Source organism: Tasmannia lanceolata, unplaced genomic scaffold, assembly GCF_043159265.1.
Source record: "Tasmannia lanceolata isolate RefF3 unplaced genomic scaffold, GAP_Taslan_0.1 ptg000007l, whole genome shotgun sequence".
Lineage (NCBI taxonomy): Eukaryota > Viridiplantae > Streptophyta > Magnoliopsida > Canellales > Winteraceae > Tasmannia > Tasmannia lanceolata.
In genome coordinates, this window is record NW_027518684.1 from 8,847,621 (window position 1) to 8,871,242 (window position 23,622).

Here is a 23,622-nt window from a genome sequence, read left to right on the forward strand (position 1 = left end):
TAATGCTCAAAATCCAAACTCGAGATCACCCATCGGCCAGCAAAACCAATTTCACTCACAGTCAAAGACCCCAAGCATCCCACATGGTTGGTTCTTCGAAGTGTTATCACACGATTCACACCTCGTCTCTTGGTCCCATATGAGGAAACCACAATGTTGAGTTTGGGTTGCCAGAATAAGGAAACGGAATCGACATCATCATCCGATTCTTATTCCAATTCATTCCAATTCCCTGTAGAGGGAATCGGAAAAAAATAAAATAAAAAAACTACTTAAAAACATCAAATAATAATAATAATTTCATTCCAGAGCAGAATCAAAATAAAACTTATTGGGATGGGAAACAAATTCCGGCATTTCCCTCCTCTATCTCTGCCTGTCATTTCTTCACCCCTGATTCTGCTCTTAACACGGCGCATTATGTAAAAATGGTTAAGGATCTGACTCAAAACTTAATAAAAAAAATTTGAAAACAGTACATAACACCCCGTATTATGTGAACTCCACTATATCCGACAGTTTTTCACAGGAAAGAGCAAACCCAGACTCCCATCTGAGGAAAGATCCACAGCCAGGTGCTTGTTGCAAGGGTCTCTCATGCAAACCATGGCTAACAAGCAAGTGTAACACCACCATTTAACCATGGGCTACAAACAGCAAGGAAACATCACCAATAATAATAGATATGCAAAATCATTTCCAAAAATTACAATTTACAAATTCCAGACTGCATTATTGAGATTGTAGGAACAGATGAACAATAAAACCAACTGGATCCCGTCATCCATATTGCCCTTTTGCCCATATGGTTTACAGAAAAAAATACAAAAACCACATGAGCAGACCCTGTTTATGAAAGAAAAAGAATAGCTGAGCAACTGCTCAAGCTTATCTCATTCAACCCCAATTCCCACATCCCAAACCTCCAGAATTCAAAACAAACCAACCACTATGATATACAATTTTACAGTCACTGAATCTCTTCCTTTGTGCATGAGAATATCATATTCACATACCTTTAGGAGAAGCTGAGATCAGTGGCACGTGACCCATATAAGAGCCAAGAATAAGCAAACAAGGTCAATGTTGTCATTGTCCTGGGCCTCTCCATGACGATCTTGAAGGGAGGCGGTTTATTTCTGGCATTGTTGAAGGCCGACGGGGTTCTTCTGGTTTTTGTGCCTCCTGCACATTGACATGCAAACCCCTTGAGGTCCCAAACAAGCAGTTACGGACAGAAAGAAATTATTTCAGCCGAAAGATTGGATGCTTAGACAAGTAGTAAAAGAAAACAATCAAGAATGCGGGATAGTTCCGCAAAAACAATATATCCCCGGATCGATAAGAAGTGGAATTTGTGCTTGCGAAAAATATGGAGGGATTGGAGATATTGGCAACACAGAACATTGAAACAAAAACTATGGACAGAATATATGATATAGATCCATAGGAAATGCCTACAATTATGATGACTGAGAAATCACAGAGAAATTCAGCAAACCTGTGATAAGTTGGACGATGTAGAGTTACGGGATTGTGACTGTGATTGTGATCTTGAATGTGTTCGGTGTTGCCACTGCATGTGCTCAAACTGTTGAAGTTTAGATGCAAAGTTGATGCCATTCTGGGCACTCCCCGTGTCCGAATTCCTGTCGCCGTCCTCTGAGATGTGTGTTCCAGCTGGCAAGTGATGCAACATCTGTGAGTATGGGTTTTATGAAGTTAGGGGTGTCAATGGATCCAGACGGTCCGATGGATCGTCTGAATCCGAACATTAATGAACGGGATCTAAACATATGAATAGGATCCATGGACATATTTCGGATCATCAGATCTGAGATCCAAAAATTTTTGGATTGTGTGTGGGCTCGCCACAGATGCCCATTGGATAGTCACGATCCGAAATGGTTTACGAAAATACCTTCCAAATTTTGTTAATGCTAACCGTTCTATGAAGGGTATTTTGGTCAAAACCTCTCTTATCACTTAATGAATCGGATGGGAATGCGATTTCACTCATTTCAGTCGTTTCATTTCATACTTTCACAAAGGAAAATGGAGAGGGGTTTTGTTCTTTATGCATCATATTCTTTGATAATAATAGTTATACATTATATTTGTGTATGTAATTTTGATTAGTTTTATTGTTTACAAGCAGTATTATACACATAGATTAAACATAGATAAATTTTTAATTTAGTTGAAGAAAATGCACAGAGACACACTAATAGTGGACTGCCATTCTATCTCTTTTTAAAATAATTAATTGTTTACTTAGCTTAGTGAGGCATAATAGGACACTCCGATGGACGGTCCGAATTAAAATGGATCGTGATCATGACGTGGAATTTGAATGGATCGTGACTGACATAGGTGGATCCGACCCGAAGTGGATCCGTTGACACCCCTACCTGAAGTTGTTCGTTTCAATTGCTCCCTGTTGAAAGTATATGAAGGTAGGGCTTTCAAACGCGTTCGTAATATCTTGAAGGCTGCACTTTGCTGCGTAGAACATATGTAAATGAGAATATATATGTAAAATAAGGGGGATAATGGAGCACAATGTAAACAATAATGACGACCAGTATTTTAGGTGGTTCACCCCACTATACACTGTACATGTAGAGTGGGCCCTGCTGGTGATCATATCACCGTATTGAATGATCCAGGCCGATTGGGGGTGGGACCAGCTGGTGGCAATGAATGTGCTATGCATATGATGCCGAAAACACACCGATTTAATACCACCCCCTTGACTTGGGTATACCAAACCAAAGAAAAAGTGTATCACTCAATCTTCGATCAATGACAAGAAAAGAGGAAAAAAGTCATGCATTGTTCAACCTCGAAATTTAATGAAGAAGAATTGGTTTAGAAGTCACTCAAGTGTGAATTGTGGGCCCTCGTTGGGTTTTCTCACTTGTAAAAATAATAAAAGTTCTAGGGTTGGGTTTTCCAACCACAAACACACATTTCCCCTCTTCCTTCTCTCTTGTCTCCTCTTTCCTCTACTTCTTCTCTCCATCTCTCCATCCCTTCCAACATCTTATTGATTTTTGTTCAAACTTCTGATCTTGATTTATACATGAACATTGATCCATAGATCTCATTCACGAGACAACTACAGTAACATCATTTTTTTGATATACATGTACACACACACGAAAAAAGTGTTTCTGTTCAATCGGGTAGATACACTATCAGCTCAGTCAGGGAAAAATACAGTGGGGGCCCACATTGTTTGGGTGATGCGAACCATTCATTTGATGGGCCTTGACATAGATAAGGTGTGCCAAAAAATCAGCTCCATAGGATCATCCTAACCCTTGATTTGTAGAGGTTAAAATGAACGGGTATAAACCCCCACAAATATGTCCATTTTCCTCCACAGATCGAAAGGTTAGGATGATCCTATGGAAATGATTTTTTGGGCACACCCTATCTATGTCAAGGCCTATCAAATGAATGCTTTGGATCATCCAAACAATGTGGGCCCAGTATTTTAGCCGACTGAGCAGATAACATTATCAGCTCGACCGAGCAGAAACATTATATATATATAAGGAAAAGTGTTGCTACTCGGTCGGGTTAAATACAGTGGAGGCCCACATTGTTTGGGTGATCCAAACCATTCATTTGAAAGCCCCTTACCTAGATAGGGTGTCCACAAAAAATCAGATCCATAGGATCATCCTAACCCATCCAACAGTGGAGGGGAAAATGGGAAAAAATGGACAGACACAGTTTGTCCACAAATCTGCCCATTTTTTCCTCCACGGTTAGATGGGTTAGGATCATCCTATGGGTCTGATTTTTTGTGGACACCCTATCAGAGGTAAGGGGCTTTCAAATGAATGGTTTGGATCACCCAAACAATGTGGGTCCCCGCTGTATTTAACCCGACCGAGTAGATAAGCTTAGCTACAAGACCGAATAGCAACACTTTTCCGACAGTGGAGGGAAAAATGTTGCTACTCGGTCTTGTAGCTAAGCTTATCTACTCGGTCGGGTTCAATACAGCGGGGGCCCACATTGTTTGGGTGATCCAAACCATTATTTTTCCCTCCACTGTTGGACGGGTTAGGATGATCCTATGGATCTGATTTTTTGTGGACACCCTATCTAGGTAAGGGGCTTTCAAATGAATGGTTTGGATCACCCACACAATGTGGGCCCCCACTGTATTTAACCTGACCGAGTAGATAAGCTAAGCTACAAGACCGAGTAGCAACACTTTTCCATATATATATATATATATGAGGAAAAGGATTGTGAGCTTGAGCTCTCAAACCTTATGGTGCGCTTGAGCTCTCAAACCCATGTGGCCCACATTGTTAGGATGATCCAAAGCATTCATTTGAAAGGCCCTTACATAGATAGGGTGTGTACAAAAAATCAGCTCCATAGGATCATCCTAGCCCATCCATTTGTGGAGGTCAAAATGGACAGAACACAAATCTGCCCATTTTTGCCCTCCACTTTTGGAGGGGTTAGGATGATTCAATGGAGCTGATTTTTGGTACACACCCTATCTATGATAGGGCCTTGCAAATGAATGGTTTGGATCCTCACAGAAATTGTGGGACCCATGTGATTGGTGCACTCAAGCGTACCATTTGATTCCAGCGCTCAAGCGCACCAACACATTCCTCTCTCTCTCTCTCTCTCTCTCTCTCTCTCTCTCTCTCTCTCTCTCTCTCTCTCTCTCTCTCTCTCTATCTATATATATATATATATATATATATATATATATATATATATATATATATGGAATAAGATTGTGCGGTCGACCGCACCTAAGCTTAGGTGCGGTCGAGGGCCCAAACACATAGGTCCCACATTTTTTATGCTGATCAAAACCATTCATTTGCAAGGCCCCATCATAGATAGGGTGTGTACAAAAAATCAGGTCCGTCAGATCATCCTAACCCCTCCAAAAGTGGAGGGCAAAATGGGTAGATTTATGGCAAACGGTGTCTATCCATTTTGACCTCCACAAGCAGATGGGTTAGGATGATCCTATGGAGCTGATTTTTTGTACATACCCCATCTATGTAAGGGCCTTTCAAATGAATGCTTTGGATCATCCTAACAAAGTGGGCCCACATGAGTTTGGGGCCCTCGACCGCACCTAAGCTTGGTGTGGTCGACCGCACACTCCTTTTCCTCATATATATATATATGAGTAAAGAGTTCCTGCGCTCGAGTGCAGAAACAGGGGTGGGCCCACACTGTTGGGGGGATCCAAAGCATTCATTTGATCGGCCCTTTCATGGATAGGGTGTCCACCAAAAATCACCTCCATTGGATCATCTTAGGGTGTCCATTTGTGGGTTGAAAAAATGGGTAGATTAGTGGACAAACAGTATATGTCCATTTTCACCCCCACAAATGGACACTCTAGGATGATCCAATGAAGCTGATTTTTGGTACACACCCCATCCATGATGGGGACTTTCAAAGAATGCTTAGGATCACTCCAACAATGTGGCCCCACCTGTGTTTCCTGCACCGAGCGCATATAAGCTATCAGCGCTCGAGCACAGGAACCCTTCTCTCTCTCTCTCTCTCTCTCTCTCTCTCTCTCTCTCTCTCTATATATATATATATATATATATATATATATATATATATATATATATATATATATACAAGGAAACAGTTCTTGATATATATATATATATACAAGGAAACAGTTCTTGCGCTAGCAGATAGCTTATCTGCGCTCAAGTGCAGGAAACAAGGGTGGGCCCACATTTTTTGGGTGCTCCTCCGTATCATGGATGGGGTGTGTACCAAAACTCAGCTCCATTGGATCATCTTAGGGTGTCCATTCGTGGGTGAGAAAATGGACAGATATTGTTTGTCAACAAACCTGCCATTTTTTCACCCCGCAAATGGAAGGGTTAGGTTGATCCTCTGCATCATGGATGGGGTGTGTACCAAAACTCAGCTCCATTGGATCATCTTAGGGTGTCCATTCGTGGGTGAGAAAATGGACAAATATCGTTTGTCCACAAACATGCCATTTTTTCACCCCACAAATGAAAGGGTTAGGTTGATCCAATGGAGCTGATTTTTGGTACACACCACATACATGATGGTGCTTTTCAAATGAATGCTTAGGATCACCAAAAAATGTGGGCCCACCATGGCTCGAGCGTAGAACTATTTCCTCTCTCTCTCTCTCTCTCTCTCTCTCTCTCTCTCTCTCTCTATATATATATATATATATATATATATATATATATGAGAAAACGGTTCCTACACATGTGTAGAGAGTTCTCTACACACTAGCTTAAAATACAGTGGGGGCCCACATTGTTTGGGTGATCCAAGCCATCCATTTTAAAGGCCCCCACACAGATAGGGTGTCTACAAAAAATCAGATCCATAGGATCATCCCAACCCTACGATTTGTGGAGGTAAAATGGATGTCTTTAAACCTTCACAAATTAGTTCATTTTTTGCCTCCACAGTTCGAATGGTTAGGATGATCCTATGAATCTAATTTTTTGTGAACACTCTATCTATGAGAGGGCCTTAAAAATGAATGGTTTGGATCACCCAAATAATGTGGCCCCCACTGTATTTTAAGCTAGTGTGTAGATAACTTATCTACACATGTGTGTAGGAACCGTTCTCTCTCTCTCTCTCTCTATATATATATATATATATATATATATATATATATATATATATATATATATATATATATATATATATTAAGCAATTCTCCAAACATACCTGGGGCAGCAACATCAGAAGACCATATAATGACTTCAGCAACCATATATATTTTCTTGGTTCAAGAAGCTGCAATGTCCACAACCACAAAGTAGACAAGTAATCAATATAAAAGAGCAGCTGCTCAACATACAGATAAACCAGCTTAGAGTATGCACCTGCAATCTTAGGTACGCAAAGATGGGAGTCTCCAGCAGGCGGATTAATTTGTCCAGCTGGACCAAGAATTTCACATTTATGTCTTCCTCGACCAGTGACTGAATCACAGAACTTGCATGCTGGTATGCCTGCCAGAAAATATCACAGACCATCATATAAGCGAACTAATATATAAATAGTTTAAGATGAGATAGATGGCCAATGACATTTCACCCACCTGAGCAAGTAAGCAAAGACTTATTGTAGCCATTGGTGAATGACACCAAGAAGCATACAGAGAAACAAATAAGTCTTTGCCCGAGGCATTCAATAATGATTGCTTTAGAAGAACTCGCATTTCAGCTAATTCCGAAGAAGTCAGTAAAATCAAATTCAAAGCCTGGAACATACAAAAGAACAATAAGAACCATTTGCTTTTTTTTTTGAATGGTAAAATATAGATAATCTAGAAAAATAAATTTTTCTCCTTTAGGTCAAAATAGAATAAGAACAATAAGAACCATGTTTCCAATTCAATGGAGACATTACAATTTATAAATCATAGAAACGATAAAAACCTGAACCATGATGGATGCAAAATCAAGATCAGCTTCTCCCTCTAGGATTGTAGAAAGCTCCCGGTAAACCCTTTCAGCATCTAAAAGAACACAAAGTCGACGAATAATCAGAGCACCACGCCTGAAAATAAAAAGAAATATATCACTGAATGAAGTTCCAAGTTGCACATTTTCAATTTCTAAACTGAAGAGAAGTGATGCTCAATTTTTCAGGAAAAAAAACCCACTTCTCAAGAAGCGAGGGCTCAGTCCGGAAGTTGTGCACTAGAAAAACAACAAGATGGCGAAAGTTTGGTTCATATCTTGCTATGCATGCATGCACGTCAAGCACCAACAGCACCACCTGTGAACACATCACAAGTGACAACATCTTTTGATATTACAAAAGCAGTTCAGTGTTCAACACAAAAATTTAGCCTCCTGTACAGAATAATCTATGTTTTCAAAAAAACTAGAAGTGCTGTTAAATCCAGTAGATGCAGGTATGCCGGGCATTTTTGGCACAACACCAACTATCAAGAGAGAAGAATGCTTAGGAAAAGGAATTACATCATCAGAAGGATCAGATAGTGCTTTAAGGAGGGTGTCAAAGATGTCATCCAAGAAAGATATGACCTGTTCCAAACACAAGCAGGAACTTTAAAACTTTCCACATGAAAAAACAATACCTGCAAATATATAAAAGAATAATTGCAGCAATAAGATAAAGAACAGTTACTGGTTATAATGAAGAACACTCTTTCAAAACCCAGTGGCTCAGTATGCATCTGAAGTCAAGCTTTGACCAAATGACTGCATTTAGGAAACTTTTTTTTTTTTTTTGAAAACAAAACTTCATTCAGGAAATTTTCAGGCAACAATTTTGTGAAAAACGCAATACCTTTCCAATGGAATAATATAGCATACATCAACATAATTTGGTCCATGAGAAAGATACTAATGAAATACAAATTACAACAGGCAAACCTCAAACCAAGCAACATATGCCCAAACACCTTCTCTAGGGGGCCGCGAACATTTTAAGTGATATATCTATAGGCTCTTTGGCCAACATAACTGGGAAAACAGTCACATATGCGTAATCACTCATTCATTATCACAATCGTGTGCACGGAAGCTAGGGGTTTCAGTTGGCCAGCTTGGACAAGGTCATAGTCTTGACTTTACCCACGCTGATATTCAAAACATGTGTCCATACGTTACCTGGAGGCATTTACCTGACCCGAAACCCAACCTGAGTGCCCAACCAATTATAGAAAATTTATTGATAATGTCTTGCTTGCTGCAGAGAGGTGATTAGAAACAAGCTGAATAGCTTGACATCACAGACGCCTAAGAGGAGGTGGTTTACCCTGTGGCGGATGTCAGCAGTTCGAGTCCGCTTATCTCCTGCTGATGACCTTAATTGATATAGAGGTAGTGATAGACAGCACTCAATTTTTTGATTCAACACAAATTGATAGACAGCACCCAATTTTCTGATTCAACACAATTCTATCAATAGGAAGTCTTTGGGGAGGTAAATAGGTCCCCATATGGTTTTTCGCTCTTTTGGGTGATTGAACGCCCTACACATAGGGAGCGGCTTTGGGGCTTTGCCTAGAGGAAACGAATAGGCAAACACTCAAAGTCTAAAGACTTAAATCTTTAGTTCAAAGCTTTTAGGGTCTTCCTTTTTATGTACAGTAAAAGTGTAAAACCTGTGTAAGTTGATATTGGATAAGTTAATAACCTCTCTACATTAATAGAAAAATCACCAGTCCCAACTTCAGACTTCATCCTAGCTTTATAACCTCCATAAGTTATTATTTAATAATATTTGCCATCTCTCAATGTTTTTATAAATTAATAAAATAAATTTTCCTTAAAACATATAGGAAGATTACTACTTAAAGAACAAATATTTTTATAAATTAAGGGCGGCCCAGTGCACGAGGCTCCCGCCATTGCGAGGCCTGGGGAGGGCTAGATGTAAACATTTTTATAAATTAATAAAAAGAAATTTTACTTTAAACATATAGGAGGATTACAAGTTTACAACTTAAAGAATCGATAGGGTACTTTGAATAGATACAAACCGTCAGTTTGCCTCCTCGACAAAACACAAACCGTTGGTATGCTTTCTTTTGGTTTTCCACAAACATGAAACACTTTGGTAGCATTGAAAAAGTTGTTAAGTATCCATTAATAGCCAATGGCCATTAGGACTTCCTCCCTAGATTTTTTTTTTTTTTTTTGAATGATGCCTCCCTAAATAAGTTCATAACCTCTCTATATTAATACCATCCCACTAGTCCCAACAATATTAACTTATACTGGTTTTACTGTATTGAGTTTCCAACTTTTATTATTTGTACTTTTGTTTTAGTTTTTGTCTTCTAGACTGCATAGCTTTCTCTGTTTAGGACTCTATGCTGATATTATATTATGTTATTTAAAAATTAATCAGTAATGCACAGAAAGACAACCCCTCCCCCTCCCCCCCCCCCCCCCCCGGCCTCTCCCCAGTTGTTTGGGAATTGGGACCATATTCGTTTTGAGATCATGCCTAATCTTTTTAGTTTTCTGTAGCACTTATTTTCATGTTTTCTTTGGCCAGCTTGGTACAGGTTTGTTCTCCTCGGTTTTCTTCAATAAAGCTTGGCTAAATAATTGAAAAAAGTATAAAAGTAATATACAGATAAGACGTATATTTTGATTAATAATTAATTGTTTTTTAGATTTCTAAAACAACTCTGGCTGGGTTGGTCACATGTTATTCTAGTACTATGTACCAGTAACAGACCTAATTTTCAAATGGGCATAACCCAACCTGGACTGAACTATAAACGGGAATTGAAAACCAAGCCCAAAACCTCTCTAGTTGGGTCAGGACCCAATAAACCATTAGGCTGCATGGGTCAGTGACACCCTAACAGAAGCTGCAACATTGTTAGTGTTATAGATGGCCTTACAAAGATGAGAACCAACCCAAACTGAGATGAATTACAAACAGGCCTGAAAAAAAAGGCCAAAAACTACTCTAGTTGGACCAGGACCCAATAACCCATCGGGCCGCCTGGACCAGGGACATCCTAACAGAAGATGCACCGATGTCAAGTGATCTACATGGTCTTACAAAGAAGAGAACCATATGATCACCCACCAGAATGGTTTAAGAATCACGTGGCATAATAAGGCTGCCATCTTCACAATAAACTTTTAGTATAAATCCCCCCATAGACATTATGATTAGCCAGGAAATAACTAATGAATAAAGTTCAAAGGGAAATATGATGTTGCACTGAAGCTGGCTCGTGAAGAAAGACCAGGATTAAATTTTACAAACAATTCATTCCCAATATTAGGCTTTACATAGATTTATGGGATTTGCTATCTACAAGTTTAAATAGGCAATTGTGTAACAATCTGTGACTTCTTTGAAATGAGTAGGGGCACAGACAGAAGGAATTGCACCTACAACGACATAAAATTATCAAGATAAAGATTAAACACGCATGCTAGGAATATACTATATATGGTGTACACATCAGGACATGCATATGACCTTGGAATTCCATCAAACAATTAAGCATGCAGTAAAACATCCATATATTGGTATGGTAACTGAAATAAATAACATCAATAATTCCATACTCACCCTTACCTCTTAAATTCTTAATGCCACATAAGAAATGCAGCTAGGAGGAGAAAATGAAGAGTTGCCATTAAAAAAAAAATGAGAAAATGAAGCATTACCGAGAGACATATTTTGAAACTTTAACGTGCCCTATATAATCGGACACTTTAATAGGCCCAATGTACTGCATCTGACACGACACGATACAAATACTCATACTCAGATACTTCATGGATTTTTTCCGTTGTTCTAAATAACAATAATAATTGAAATATGGCACCCTCTTTGAATTAACCATAATGTTTTTGCTTGTTAGTGTAACATATCTGCAATTATAACTTTGAACATGTGAATCTTATAGATGCTCTTTTGAATTTATTATTCGTTCCATCTTCTAAGTTAAATCTAGGTAAGGTTTGTGATATTTAGTTTATGTCTGTCTTGCGTCTTTTATCATGGTATGGGACACAAATACCAAATCCGTGACCTAGAATTTGAATTCTTATCTCTGTTCCAGTGTTCGTGTCTGTATCTATGTCAGGGTATCATAAGATGCACCCAACATATTCATAGAGCAATCATTCAGAGATGGAATTGGGGCGGGGCATATAAAAGAATCAGGAACTCAGGGGAGATGGCACCTAAGAACTAAGATTTTTTCATAATATGTATTCATCCCTCACCTGCAGGCTGCAAGTTGGGCCTTCGCAATATGGTCGAATTTCAAAAGATTAAATTGTGCTGTAATGTCGCTTAAGGAATTCAAACCATAGGATAGATAATCAATCTCCTGGGTAGGGACATTTCTCGTCCTATAGAATATAGTTTTATCCCATGTTCAAGGTTCCAAATGAGTATTTAGTGTGCATTAACTGCAGGGAATGAAAATGGAAAGAGAGATAAGATGGGCACCAGAACATTAAATTACAAACCCAAAATATGATTGTGTCATATAATACAATCCATGATTACAAAGCAAGATTTTGTACAAATGGGTAGTCCAACTGTTGTTTAGCGTGTCTGGCAAAACCATTGCGGTGTCATTGATCATGAGAAAATGAATGCTGTGGAAGAAGGAAAGAGTTACAATGCTGGCTGGTTTAGTATACAGAGATGTCTACCCAAGGATCTAGGATGACAGTGGCAGTGAGTAGAGATGAAAGATGGCCTTCAATATGGCTAACTTCTTTTTAGAAGGCAGTCCAGAAAATGGGAGAAGTTTGGCAGGAGTGTCTTCACCGTAGGAAGATGGAATTAGGGAAGAAAAGGGAACTTAATACACTTTTTTAAAAATGGGGGCTTAGGCACTTCGATAAACAAACATCCGACGTAGCTTAAAAGGAATCTTCCACCTAAAATGCCACTCCTATTCCAGAATCTTGCTGCTGCTTCCACTTCTGAAGCTTAACTTCCTCTGCCAACCAGCTAGGCAATTACCACTACCAAGATTCCATCAACACATACGTAACTCGATTGATCATTCAATTTCCTCGCTTTTTGGAGAATTGTAGCTTCTAGACTCCCAGAGCATAACTGCTCCCCATGCAACTAAGGTTAGGATTAAGCACCTGCCTCTAAACTTCCAAATCAAAGCCCATCCATCATCACCCCCCTTTGGTTTGAGGGGTGAGACTCCACAAGAATTGAACCCTAGAAACAATCAAGGTTCCAAAGAATACATTCTGCCATAAGACTAAGTACAAATCAATCAATTAGAACTATTTAAGACTAAGTACTAACAAATCAATTAGAACTATTTATTACACTAACCTCCAAACCAAGTCACTGAGTGTTTATAAAAATGCAAGTTTTTGCAAAGTAAACAAATTCAAGTTGTTTGTAGCTGGATTTGGAAGGGGATATGCATTGACCGAACATTGCCCATTTGGAGTTCAGTCATTGCAACAATGACTCCAACAAGATTAACAGTTGAATTCAAATGTTCCCATGCTCAAAAAATGAGAGCAGCTATATCCTAGAACACAATCAGATTTGGGTTTAAGTAAAACTGTTGATAATTCAATAAATAGGTAAATACTCATACAAACGGTATCTCATATCAATGACCTACACTATCTAAATGAAACATAACAGTTTTTTTTCCAACACTCACAGCAGAACAGATTTTTTTCTTTAATTAAAAAGAAATTCATAAATTAGCATAGTGACGAACAGATCAACAGACATCCCAGAGAAAGGGTTGTCCAAGAGAAAGGAAAGCTACCACATAAACACCCATCCACCCTAAATAGCAGCCTCATCAGCAAGAACATTTTTCTTAGCTAACAAAACATTTTTACCATTGTTCCGTTATAAACTCTAAAATCTCAAAAATGATATTAGCAGCCAGCAGTGAACACAATACAAAAGACTAATACTGCAAATTAATAAGCAAGATCAATATATTAGCAGCCAGCAGTGAACACAATACAAAAGACTAATACTGCAAATTAATTAGCAAGATCAATATGTATGCCACTAGATATGCATGCATTAACAAGATATGGAAATTCAAAATAAAAAATGATTACCTCAGTACGATGTCTCGCCAAAAGCGTGGCAATCCAATGCAGAGCCTCAATTCGAGTAGCTTCCCACTCACTAGATAATTGTCTGACAGAAAAGAACTACTACACAATCACTATCTAATCATATTATAATTGCTAATTCATCCAGGATGAGAGCATTGTCCCATGGACCTAATAATAACATGAAACAAAGAAACTGTTGCTCTTTTAGAAGCACACGAGAGGTATACTAAATTCTGGGGACATCAGTAGCCTTTAAACCTAGCTGTTTTCCAAGGTAACAGAAACTACACCTCCTTGCAATAGAGAGGATGGCTCCCACATCGAATCCCTCAGCTGGATCAGCCCTAATTGCACGAAGCTCTTCATTGGTTTCACGAGCAACCTGAGCAAAGAACAAGGATACAGTTCGTGGGACGCTCAATACTCGCACAAAGCATGTATTTACAGGAGTTGTGATTGCATTTGAGATTAACAAATGAAGAATCAATTTACCACCCTCTTGTTTAATTTTCTTTTGGTCGTTGATTGGTTGTTTGCATGTGTTGGAGACATAGTTAGCAAAGCGTGATTCGGCAAAAAATCGGGACAGGAAAAATTCGACTTTAATAAAAAAAACGGGACGGGAAAATATCGAGGTTAATACTGTATTGGTTCAAAAAAATAGTAGTAAAAAAATGAAAACACAAAAAAAAATTGCATTTCAAATCTTGTCATTTACAAGATATAGTGGGGGTAGAGTTAGCCAAAAAACACGTTTAAGCGTTTTTAAACATTTTCCTCAAAAAAAAACATACTATAAAAGTTTTAAACAGAGTGTTAAACTGCAAACCGACAAAATGAGTGGAAAAAAAACGTAGTTTTGCTAACAGTGGTTGGAGTTTTTCTTTTTCTTTTTTTTGGGTGTGTGTGGGTGGGATGGGTGGGGGCTCAGGAAAAAAGAACTTACAACTTTTATTTTCTCCTCTTTATCAGATATACAAGGTAAAATGGCTCCCAAAATGTCAGCATAATAAGGAACAAGCTGGTCTCCACCAAGTTTTACAAATTCATTTATCTGCACAATAGAGTAAATGTATTGTGGTTGGTTAGTGACTGAAATATAGCATCCAATGGATATTCGTTCTCTTCTACAATAACTAGCAGCAGATCCAAGGAAAACACCCATCCTTTTCCAACAAAAAGTAACTTTGACTAATAAGTTTGAAAAATGGATTAAAGAAAGATGCATTAATATGAGAGAAATAGCTTATCGACTCCCAGTCCCAGGTTGCAATGAGCTTATCCCCTTACCCATGTGATAGCTGTCAGCCGGGTAAATTCATCAGAAGAAGATGCCCTCTGTACCAATATTTCAGCCATGCGACCATAATCTACAGACTTTAGAGTAGCACTGTTTGGGTCAGAAGATTAAAAGACAAATGAACCATTATGAAATTTTAATTTTTTTATTTTTAAAAATTCTTGGTCAAAACAAATACTGATTATTATCAGCAATTTCACGACTAAACTAAAAAAAAGACATCCTGCAAATTCCAAAAGGAAAAAAATGTGAATGTCTGATACTATTCTTCCAAGAAAAGAAAACAGCCACCAGTATGGTAAAAGGAGTTCAAAACATTTCCGTAGCTATAGAACAAAGTCTTACTGGGGAATTCTTTATCTCATGGAGAAATTCAGAAAGTGCAGAATCAGCTTGTTGTCGTATTTCATGGCTGGAGTCACTTAGCATGTTGAATAAACCTAAAAGTGTGAAGCCATGTCAGCTAGAATATATTTCCAGTAAAACAAAAACTCATGTAGCTCAATGGAGGTGTAATTTGTAATCTCACCATCCAGAAAATCTGGGAGAAAACCAAGCATATCAATATCAGGAACACTATCCAATACAGTGATCCATCCCACCAAAAATTGCCGGACATAAGGATTTAAAACGTTCATGCGCTCCCTTAGCAGAGGTATAAATTCTTCGATGCTGAAAAATTAACATACACCAATCCAATTTACAAATTTTGGAATTTGCATACAAAATTTTTACTTCTAAACTAAAAACAAGATAGAATGTGGCAAGTTAGCACACCTGAATTGATCACTTTCAGTTACAATATCCTGGCATGAAATTTGACCACAATTAAAATTTAAATGTACATTTCATAAGATGACTGGCACACCTGACAGACAAGTCAACAAGAAGTCGAGGCCATGGTTTTAAATTTCAACCGAAATCCGAAATTTCGGATTTTGGTCCAAAATTTTGGATTTCGGTCAAGACCGAACCGAAATTTCGGCTAGTATCCCAAATTTCGGAAATTTCGAGAAAATGCAATTTTTTAATTTTTTTCAAAGATTTCGGCCGAAATTACCGAGATTTCGGAAATTTCAGCCCCATAATGAAATTTGCCTTTTGTTTTACCGAAATTTCGGTATTGCGGCCGAAATCGAAACTGAAATTTAAAACGTTGGTTGAGGCAACAGCTAACCTTTACAAGCCGGTCTAGAAGATGAGCAGCACTCTGAACATTGGAATCCGAGTCTGCTGAAAGCTTACAAAGTGCATCAAATATCTGATTAAAAAATACTATGAAATCTCCTCTCACAATCTGTACAACAGCTAGAGAACGTGTTAGCCCCAGATCACACAAGCAAGACAGCATTAGTAATATCCAGGAAAACTGATGGCATAAAATTAGAAGCTAGTTGACCATTTCAAAAAAAAAAAAAAAGCCAGTTGATTCACTCTTACCTTTGCTATGTTATATAGTGCTTCACAAGCATAATAGCGAACCCTGCTATCTTGGTCAGAAAATGAATAAAGCACGGGCGGTACAATTTGCTGAGAGGTTACATACAAAAGAAACCAAATATTTAAAGAATGTCTAGGAAAAGAAAGGAAGAAAATAATCTAGCATAAAAAAAACAGCTTGAGGAAATCAAAATTAGAATATCTAATAAACATAAAAGCTTGGATAGTACTGTGGTTTTATCTATGCATGAACAGTTTTAGACTGTTTTCGGCTGTATGGACAGTATATAACCAAAATGCTCAAATACTGATTCACTAAATCAACTCAAAATTACCCATATATGTGAGCTGTACCTTTAGACTCGAGGTGGAGCACACAGTAGCACCCCATCTACAGTTCCACTATAGTTTCAGCATGTATGGATTTTCTTTCCAAAGGGTATATGTTGTGTAGTCTTACATGAGAAATGGACGACAAGTGAGCTGTCCCACTCGGATAATTTGTTACAGTTCCACCATAGTGTCCGCATGAATGGATTTTCTTTTCTTTTTCTTTTTTCTTTTTCTTTTTTGAATAGCATGAATGGAATTTCTTTCCAAAGGATATATGTTTTGCAGTCCCACAGTGCATGTGAGAAATGAAGGATTCATCACGTGAATATGGTTGATTTCATAAATTGGACATCAATGTGAGGAAAATATTATTACAGATTGCATATTTAAACAGAGAGGGGGCTTCCCACTCTCCCCCTCCCTAAATGGCAAGTAGCATGATAGCCTCCAATGTCGCAGATTTATGGGTTCCTTTCCACTCAGTAGCAGTAACATTGAAGGGTTTCATTGCAAAGCCAAAAAATAATACATTATGGATATAAATCAAGGCTAGCCTCCAAGATCACAGATTTATGGGTCTCTCCCCTTTCACTGCAAAGCCAAGAACAACTCCATCATGGACATAAATCAAGGCTAATAGGGACGAGTAGCTTGCTAGCCTCCAATGTCCCAGCAAAAAATTTGAAGCCCATGCATGTGAAATCATATTCCTGAATTCCCCCTCCACCACAAGATGTCCGGACAGCAACCTCTTGAACATATGAAGCCTAATGAGTAGAGTTCTTACCTTTGCTTTGTTGGAATCAGTATTACTGACTGACCCTAAATATGGTTTAACTATTCAACCTGATGAGTTCCTAAAGAAACCCCCACTCCCAACAGACTGTGTTAGCTCCGTCAAACTTTACCTTGATACTTGATAGCATCACGAAGTGTAGAACCCATCAAAGACTTAGCCTTGATGACGAGCTCTTACTAAAAGCGATTGATCTCCAATTTCTTATAAACTCATTTGTCAATAAGCCCCTCGCATCCATTTGCTTTATTTTATCTACCTTCATCTCCATTGTTAGTCTACCATATGAATTACTTTTCTCTTTTAAGATCCACTTTTCTCTTCAAATATTTCATTCTTTCTCTCCCCACAAATACCACACTAACACACGCACCATCTTCCAAAGGCTTCTCCCATTCACACCAAAGGGACCGACGTTCCAATTTAAACAATCAGATCTAGGGAAACCCAAGCCACTCCCAAAAAAAGAAAAAAAAAAAAAAAGAAGTCCCTCACACCTTATGTGGAAAGAGACATATGAAGCAAAAAGGTGGTTCAAAGTCTCCTCTCAAATAAATAGAACACATACACATGATAGATGAAAAATTTTCTATTTTAGCCTCTCATATGTGTTTACCATTCTCGTTGTGACTATCCAACAAAAATTGGCAAACCTAGGTGGAGCCAATAAATCCCAAACTCCCGCTAAATGGGACACCCAAGTTACCTTAAATAGTGATTCATCGAAAGAAATATTTCACTATAAAGATATCTTGAGGACACGGATCCCAAATTCCTTTATCGAGATAAATTACTCAACTGAACTCAACTCAACAAAGCCTTTGTCCCAAACTAGTTGGGGTCGGCTAAATGAATCCTTTAGAGAGAAAAAATTCATGAAGAAGGTAAAAGGAATCTACCCGGCTCTAATCCTGGTTCTAGTTGGGTTCTTCCACGTGAATCATGTTCTTTCATTCTATCCTATCCAAGGTCAAGTTCTCTGTTATGTTCCTAGCTATCAAGTCTTTCCTCAATGTTTCTACCCAAGTTGTTTTCGATCTGCCCCTACCTCTTTTTACTCCAACAATTTGGCACAAGTCGCCTCTTCTCACAGGAGCATCCAAAGGCCTACGTTGGATATGTCCAAACCATCTTAAGCGGTGCTCTCTCATCTTCTGCTCAATTGGAGCCACCCCCACCTTTTTACGAATGTCTTCATTTTTAATTCTATCTAGCCTTGTGTGGCCGCACATCCATCTAAGCATTCGCATTTCCGCTACACTCATCTTATGCACATGCTGCTTCTTGGTGGCCCAACATTCTGAGCCGTACAGCATAGCTGGCCTCACAGCTGTCTTATAAAACTTTCCCTTCAACTTGGTAGGGATTTTACGGTCTCACAGAACTCCTGAGGCAAGCTTCCACTTCAACCAACCTGCTCTTATTCTATGGTTAACAACCTCTTCAATCTCTCCTTCCTTATGTAGAGTTGAACCAAGATAGCGAAATATGTCCCTCTTAGGTACCTCCTGTCCAGTCATATTTACTACATCCCGTCCCGCCTCCTTACATTACTAAAGTTGCATTGCATATGTTTTGTCTTAGTCCTACTCAGTCTAAAACCTTTAGATTCCAAAGTAGTTCTCCATAACTCTAATTTAGCATTTACTCCTGCTTTGGTTTCGTCGATTAATACTATGGTTTACATAAGCAGAAAACTCACATAAGCAGTGATCCACCTTTCTCCTAAGACAAATTACCCAAGCCATCGAATCGAGTTTAAGAAACCCAAGTCCAGTTGGTGCAGAGGTGATGACTGTTTTACAGGGCATTAGACTCGCAGATAACAGCGACTTGCGGCCTTAATTGTGTAAGAAGACTTCTTGAACGTGATTAGGAGGATGGATCATAGGAATTCTCACCCTTTAAAGGTTCGCGAATGCCATCAACGAAATACACGATCGTCTAGAGGTTCATGGCACATCTTTTCAGCACATTAGGAGGTTGGCTAATAGCGATGCAAATCGATTGGCTCAGTTTGGGGACGAGAGTGCTCATTTGGAATTGTATGATTTCCTTCCCCCTTGATGTTGATCGAGCCGTATTTTTGGAGGCTTTTTATATTGGTTTTCACTTATATTGACCTCCTCGGTCCATGGGGATTCCCCTTTATTGATAAAAAGGAAAAGTAAAAGGCAGAATTTGTTTGTTGGTAAGGATTTGCTTCTTAAAATCCTTACCTCAAGATGCTGAGCAGCTCCCGACGCCAAACCAACTGTCGCTGCAGCAAGCCCTATCAATCCACCCTACCAAAAATAATAAACATAAATTCCTCGGCCTCAAGCAAAACAAAAAACATAAATTAATAATTGCAAAAATTAGAGACATAAAGGGGCCATTTGGATACGTGGATTTTATAATTGTAAAATCCTGAAATTTAGAAGCTAAAATCTGGACTTTATAAGCTAATACCTGGATTTTGTAAGCTAAAACCTGGATTTTACGATGCTGAAAATGTACAATCAAGGTTTTAGCTTACAAAATCCAGGTTTTAGCTTGTCAGATTCAGGTTTTAGCTTGTAAAATTCAGAAATTTACAATCCTAAATTATAAAATCCTTGTATCCAAACGGCCGGAAACGAAAGCGAATGCCTGAATGTTTCCTTGATCAACAAACCTTCCGATGATTCACTTGCGGGGAGTATGTGAAGTCTGTAGTCAACAGATTGATCACCGCTGTTATCTTATCATGATCTCCCGCCGTGGCCAGCTGTTTCACAATCCCTTCAACCTGGAAAAAATTTAAAAAAAAAAAAAACAAATTAAATTCGATAGACCAGGAACCAATTCAAAAACCCTAACCCTAAGCCACTTCAAACCCTAGAAAAAAATATAGGCGCATACCTCGAGTGCGGCATTCTTCCGCTTCTCGTAGAGCTTGTCGGCGAGATTCCGAAGAACGGCTGCCGGAATTATCGACAGAGCGTCAGCCATGGCATTCAGAAATCGGCGAAAAATCAACCGATGAGAATCAGAGCAAGTTTCAGAGCATTCTCTTCTTCGAATTGGAACATTGCAGAAATCTCACTCAGATCGAACGTCGTGAGGAGATTCAGAGTGACCTAATCGGCATTCTCTAGAACAAGATCGCAGATTAGGACCAGATCGAGAGGGATTCAGAGAGAAAGAACAAGATCGGAGATTAGGACCAGATCGAGAGGGATTCAGAGAGAAACTCTAACTCTAGGTTTTTATAAATATAGAACACAGAAAGAGAGGCTCTGTTTTTTCCCTTTTTTTTTTCTCTTCTCTTCCTGAAAGAGTTTGAGGGATTTTTTATTCTTTTTTTTGTTTTTTCTCTTCTTCTTCCCTGTTTGGGCTCTCACACCGCCTCTGCGTGCACCGTTGGTCTTCTCGGCTACCGCGTTTAATCGTTGGAGGAGCCGAAATTGGTTAATTTTCGGCAATGACACTAAATTTCTATAGAATGACGAATATGCCCCTCCCTGAATTTGATTGGGATACACAAATGTTTGTTTTTCGGGTTTTGCATAGGTTGAAATTTTGAACACGGGCGGACTGGTCGCTGGGGATTTTAAAGGACGATGATAGATTCGCACCCCTTATAGGATAATTCGCTCCACTGAATGTCGCTGGTTAACGTCAATTCACGTTCCAGGGGCGAATTATCCTACAAGGGGTGCGAATTTATCATTGCCCATTTTAAGTTACTGAAAAATTCCTACGTAAGATTTAAATGACGAGAGGGTCCCTGCTCTTTTTACGAGGAATCCCATACATATAATCATCACGACCCCTACGTGAAGCTCTAAGAAAGTGGACTGCTACTGGCGCTCGCGCGAGTGACACTGCACCGATGGGTCTTCGTTATGGTCATCTCCCAATGTATGTGGCCCACGTGTATGGTGCTCGAGACTGTAGATTTTTTTGGCCCACAAGTTGATCGGTCATAGCTCTAAAATCACGTTGATCGTATAATTATAGCAGTCCATTTAATGGCCCGCAAAATGGACGGTCAGAAAAGGTTCATTAAAAATGGAGAAAACATGCATTGGTCACTCAATTGATGATTTTCTAGTGCGTCAGTTTTTTCTAATGGAGCCCAAAAATGCTATGGCCCACTTGATCCACTGTGGGGATCACAAATGCATGTGCAGAAATTGGACGGTAGGGATTAATTACCCTATTGCTTATATACAAATTGAATGATCCTAGTCCTTGGCTTGAGAATGAAGTTTGTTAGCTTTTCCCAAATTGAATGATATGTTACCATTAGATCCTTTATTTAGATGATAATCATATTAGTTGGTGATTGATATATAAAGCATTGATTAGCGGGCTAAAACAAGGATTGTGGGGCCCATTTAATCGAGTAGAGCAATGTTCTTGTGCTGGGGTCTATAAAGTACGAGTGGGGCCCATCACATTCGTTTTGGGAAAAGAGTATGGGTGGTGCGTCACATGATCAGCAGCCCAAAGATGATTATTTTCCAAAAACGGGTGCAACTCAGCGGCCTCTTAATTATGCTTCTACACAAATCACTCACGTCTCTTCTTAATTTTGCTTCTACACAGATCGAGGAACCAGAGGAATGCTAGTATCAGTCGCCCACTTGACTATCCTTCCCCGAAGAGTCGCCCTTTAAGCTAACCAGTTACCAATTCTCTCTCCACAAACGCTTATTCAAAGCAAAAAAAAAGACTAGACAAAAACAAGAGACGCATTTCTTAAAAAAAAATGATCAATGATCCTAAGTTTGTCGATCCATCAAGCCTAGGGCCACACATAATTTTTAAAGAATGATCATATGATCCTATGCCATAGATCCTTCAAGACTCGTTTAGGGGTTCATTGTGAAAAAGGATAAATTGGTAATTTTATTACTTCTTTATTTTACACATGCCATGTCTATTCAGGATGAGACCAAGTCACCAAGATCATGTGGCTTGCCCCATTAGGTCGTGTAAGATCAACGGTCTTGATTTCACAAGCATTCATCTATATGCCAACATATATAGGCCAAAAAAATCTCTTTTACCATGAATCAGTTTTTTTTTTTTTTTTTTTTTTGAACGGTGGGAGATTTCATTAAAAACAAGCAAACACCGAGGAGGTCCGAGCAAGCAAGAAAGACAAAGAAATGGCAGAGAAGAAATATAATGGCGGCCCCATTAAGAGGGAGCAAAGAAACATAAGATAATCAAGGCCGGATGAAGTCATATAGTTCCAAGGCCTCTCTAGAGATGCCTTCTATGTCTTGTCTATCGGCCTCTCCATTAGCTGACCTCCTAATATGATGGTAGGATATATTTGTTTCGCCCACCTTATCTTGAATCTCATCAAAAAATGAAGCAAGCATCCATGACTAAGAATGGGAGCTTCTAATCCAACATATCACATTTAGAGAGTCTCCTTCTACCACCACTTTAATTCATTTAATTCATCCGATTCTCTATGGCTGCTCTCTCATGCAACAGCCCGTCTACAAAATGCCCTCTGTGGTGGTCCCTAGCAAATCCCATTATTTGTATTTGACCAAAATTCATTAGTATAAACTCAACGAGCATATCTACTTTTTCCGGGCATTAGGGTTGGCATTGTGTGTATTATTCAATACCCTAACTAACCCTCTAGGGTTATTACTTATTACCTCGCGGTACATGACTTAAAGCATTTGAAATGCCATAAAATCATTAGTATCTAACAGCTCTTCCTCAGAACCCCATCACATGTGGTAAACTGGTAATGCATGTATCAACATTTTGCGTGTGTTGACATTCCAATTTGGTATCACGCCTAAGAAAGAGGTGATGTTCCCTTTTTCATCTCAATCGCTTGAAATCTAATTCCAGCGGACGGAAAATTCAATCGTCGACCCCTTGAATTAAATTTCTAACTGTTCACTGGAACTAGCACGTCCGCACATTCACTACCTACCACACAACTCCCACTGGCCACCTCTGCAGTTTTCAACCGAAATAATTTTGTATGGTTTCATTCTAAAGTAATTCTGCCATGTAATTTTAGCGTGGGTGCGTGGGTATGTGGACTCATCCATATTGGGGTGATTTTAGTGTATGATTCATCCATAGCAAAGCCTAACATATAGATCACTAAGCACGCGGGTTTCACTTCTACT

General features: G+C 38.9%; 1 protein-coding gene across 1 annotated transcript; it reads right to left on the minus strand.

Annotated features, from left to right (window-relative positions):
• Window positions 1-656: 656 nt before the first annotated feature.
• Window positions 657-20,980, minus strand: LOC143881753 (protein VAC14 homolog). Its single transcript, XM_077385012.1, has 21 exons — window positions 20,366-20,980; window positions 20,139-20,252; window positions 19,702-19,767; window positions 16,354-16,443; window positions 16,091-16,210; window positions 15,691-15,719; window positions 15,443-15,585; window positions 15,259-15,353; window positions 14,904-14,990; window positions 14,560-14,667; window positions 13,904-13,995; window positions 13,614-13,695; window positions 8,013-8,078; window positions 7,691-7,806; window positions 7,464-7,584; window positions 7,124-7,285; window positions 6,906-7,034; window positions 6,748-6,816; window positions 2,412-2,502; window positions 1,502-1,680; window positions 657-1,185 (listed from the first exon to the last, which is right to left on the minus strand). The coding sequence occupies exons 1-21, from the start codon at window positions 20,453-20,455 to the stop codon at window positions 1,090-1,092; spliced, it is 2,145 nt and encodes a 714-aa protein (XP_077241127.1). The 5' UTR covers window positions 20,456-20,980; the 3' UTR covers window positions 657-1,089.
• Between the last annotated feature and the right edge of the window lie 2,642 nt (window positions 20,981-23,622).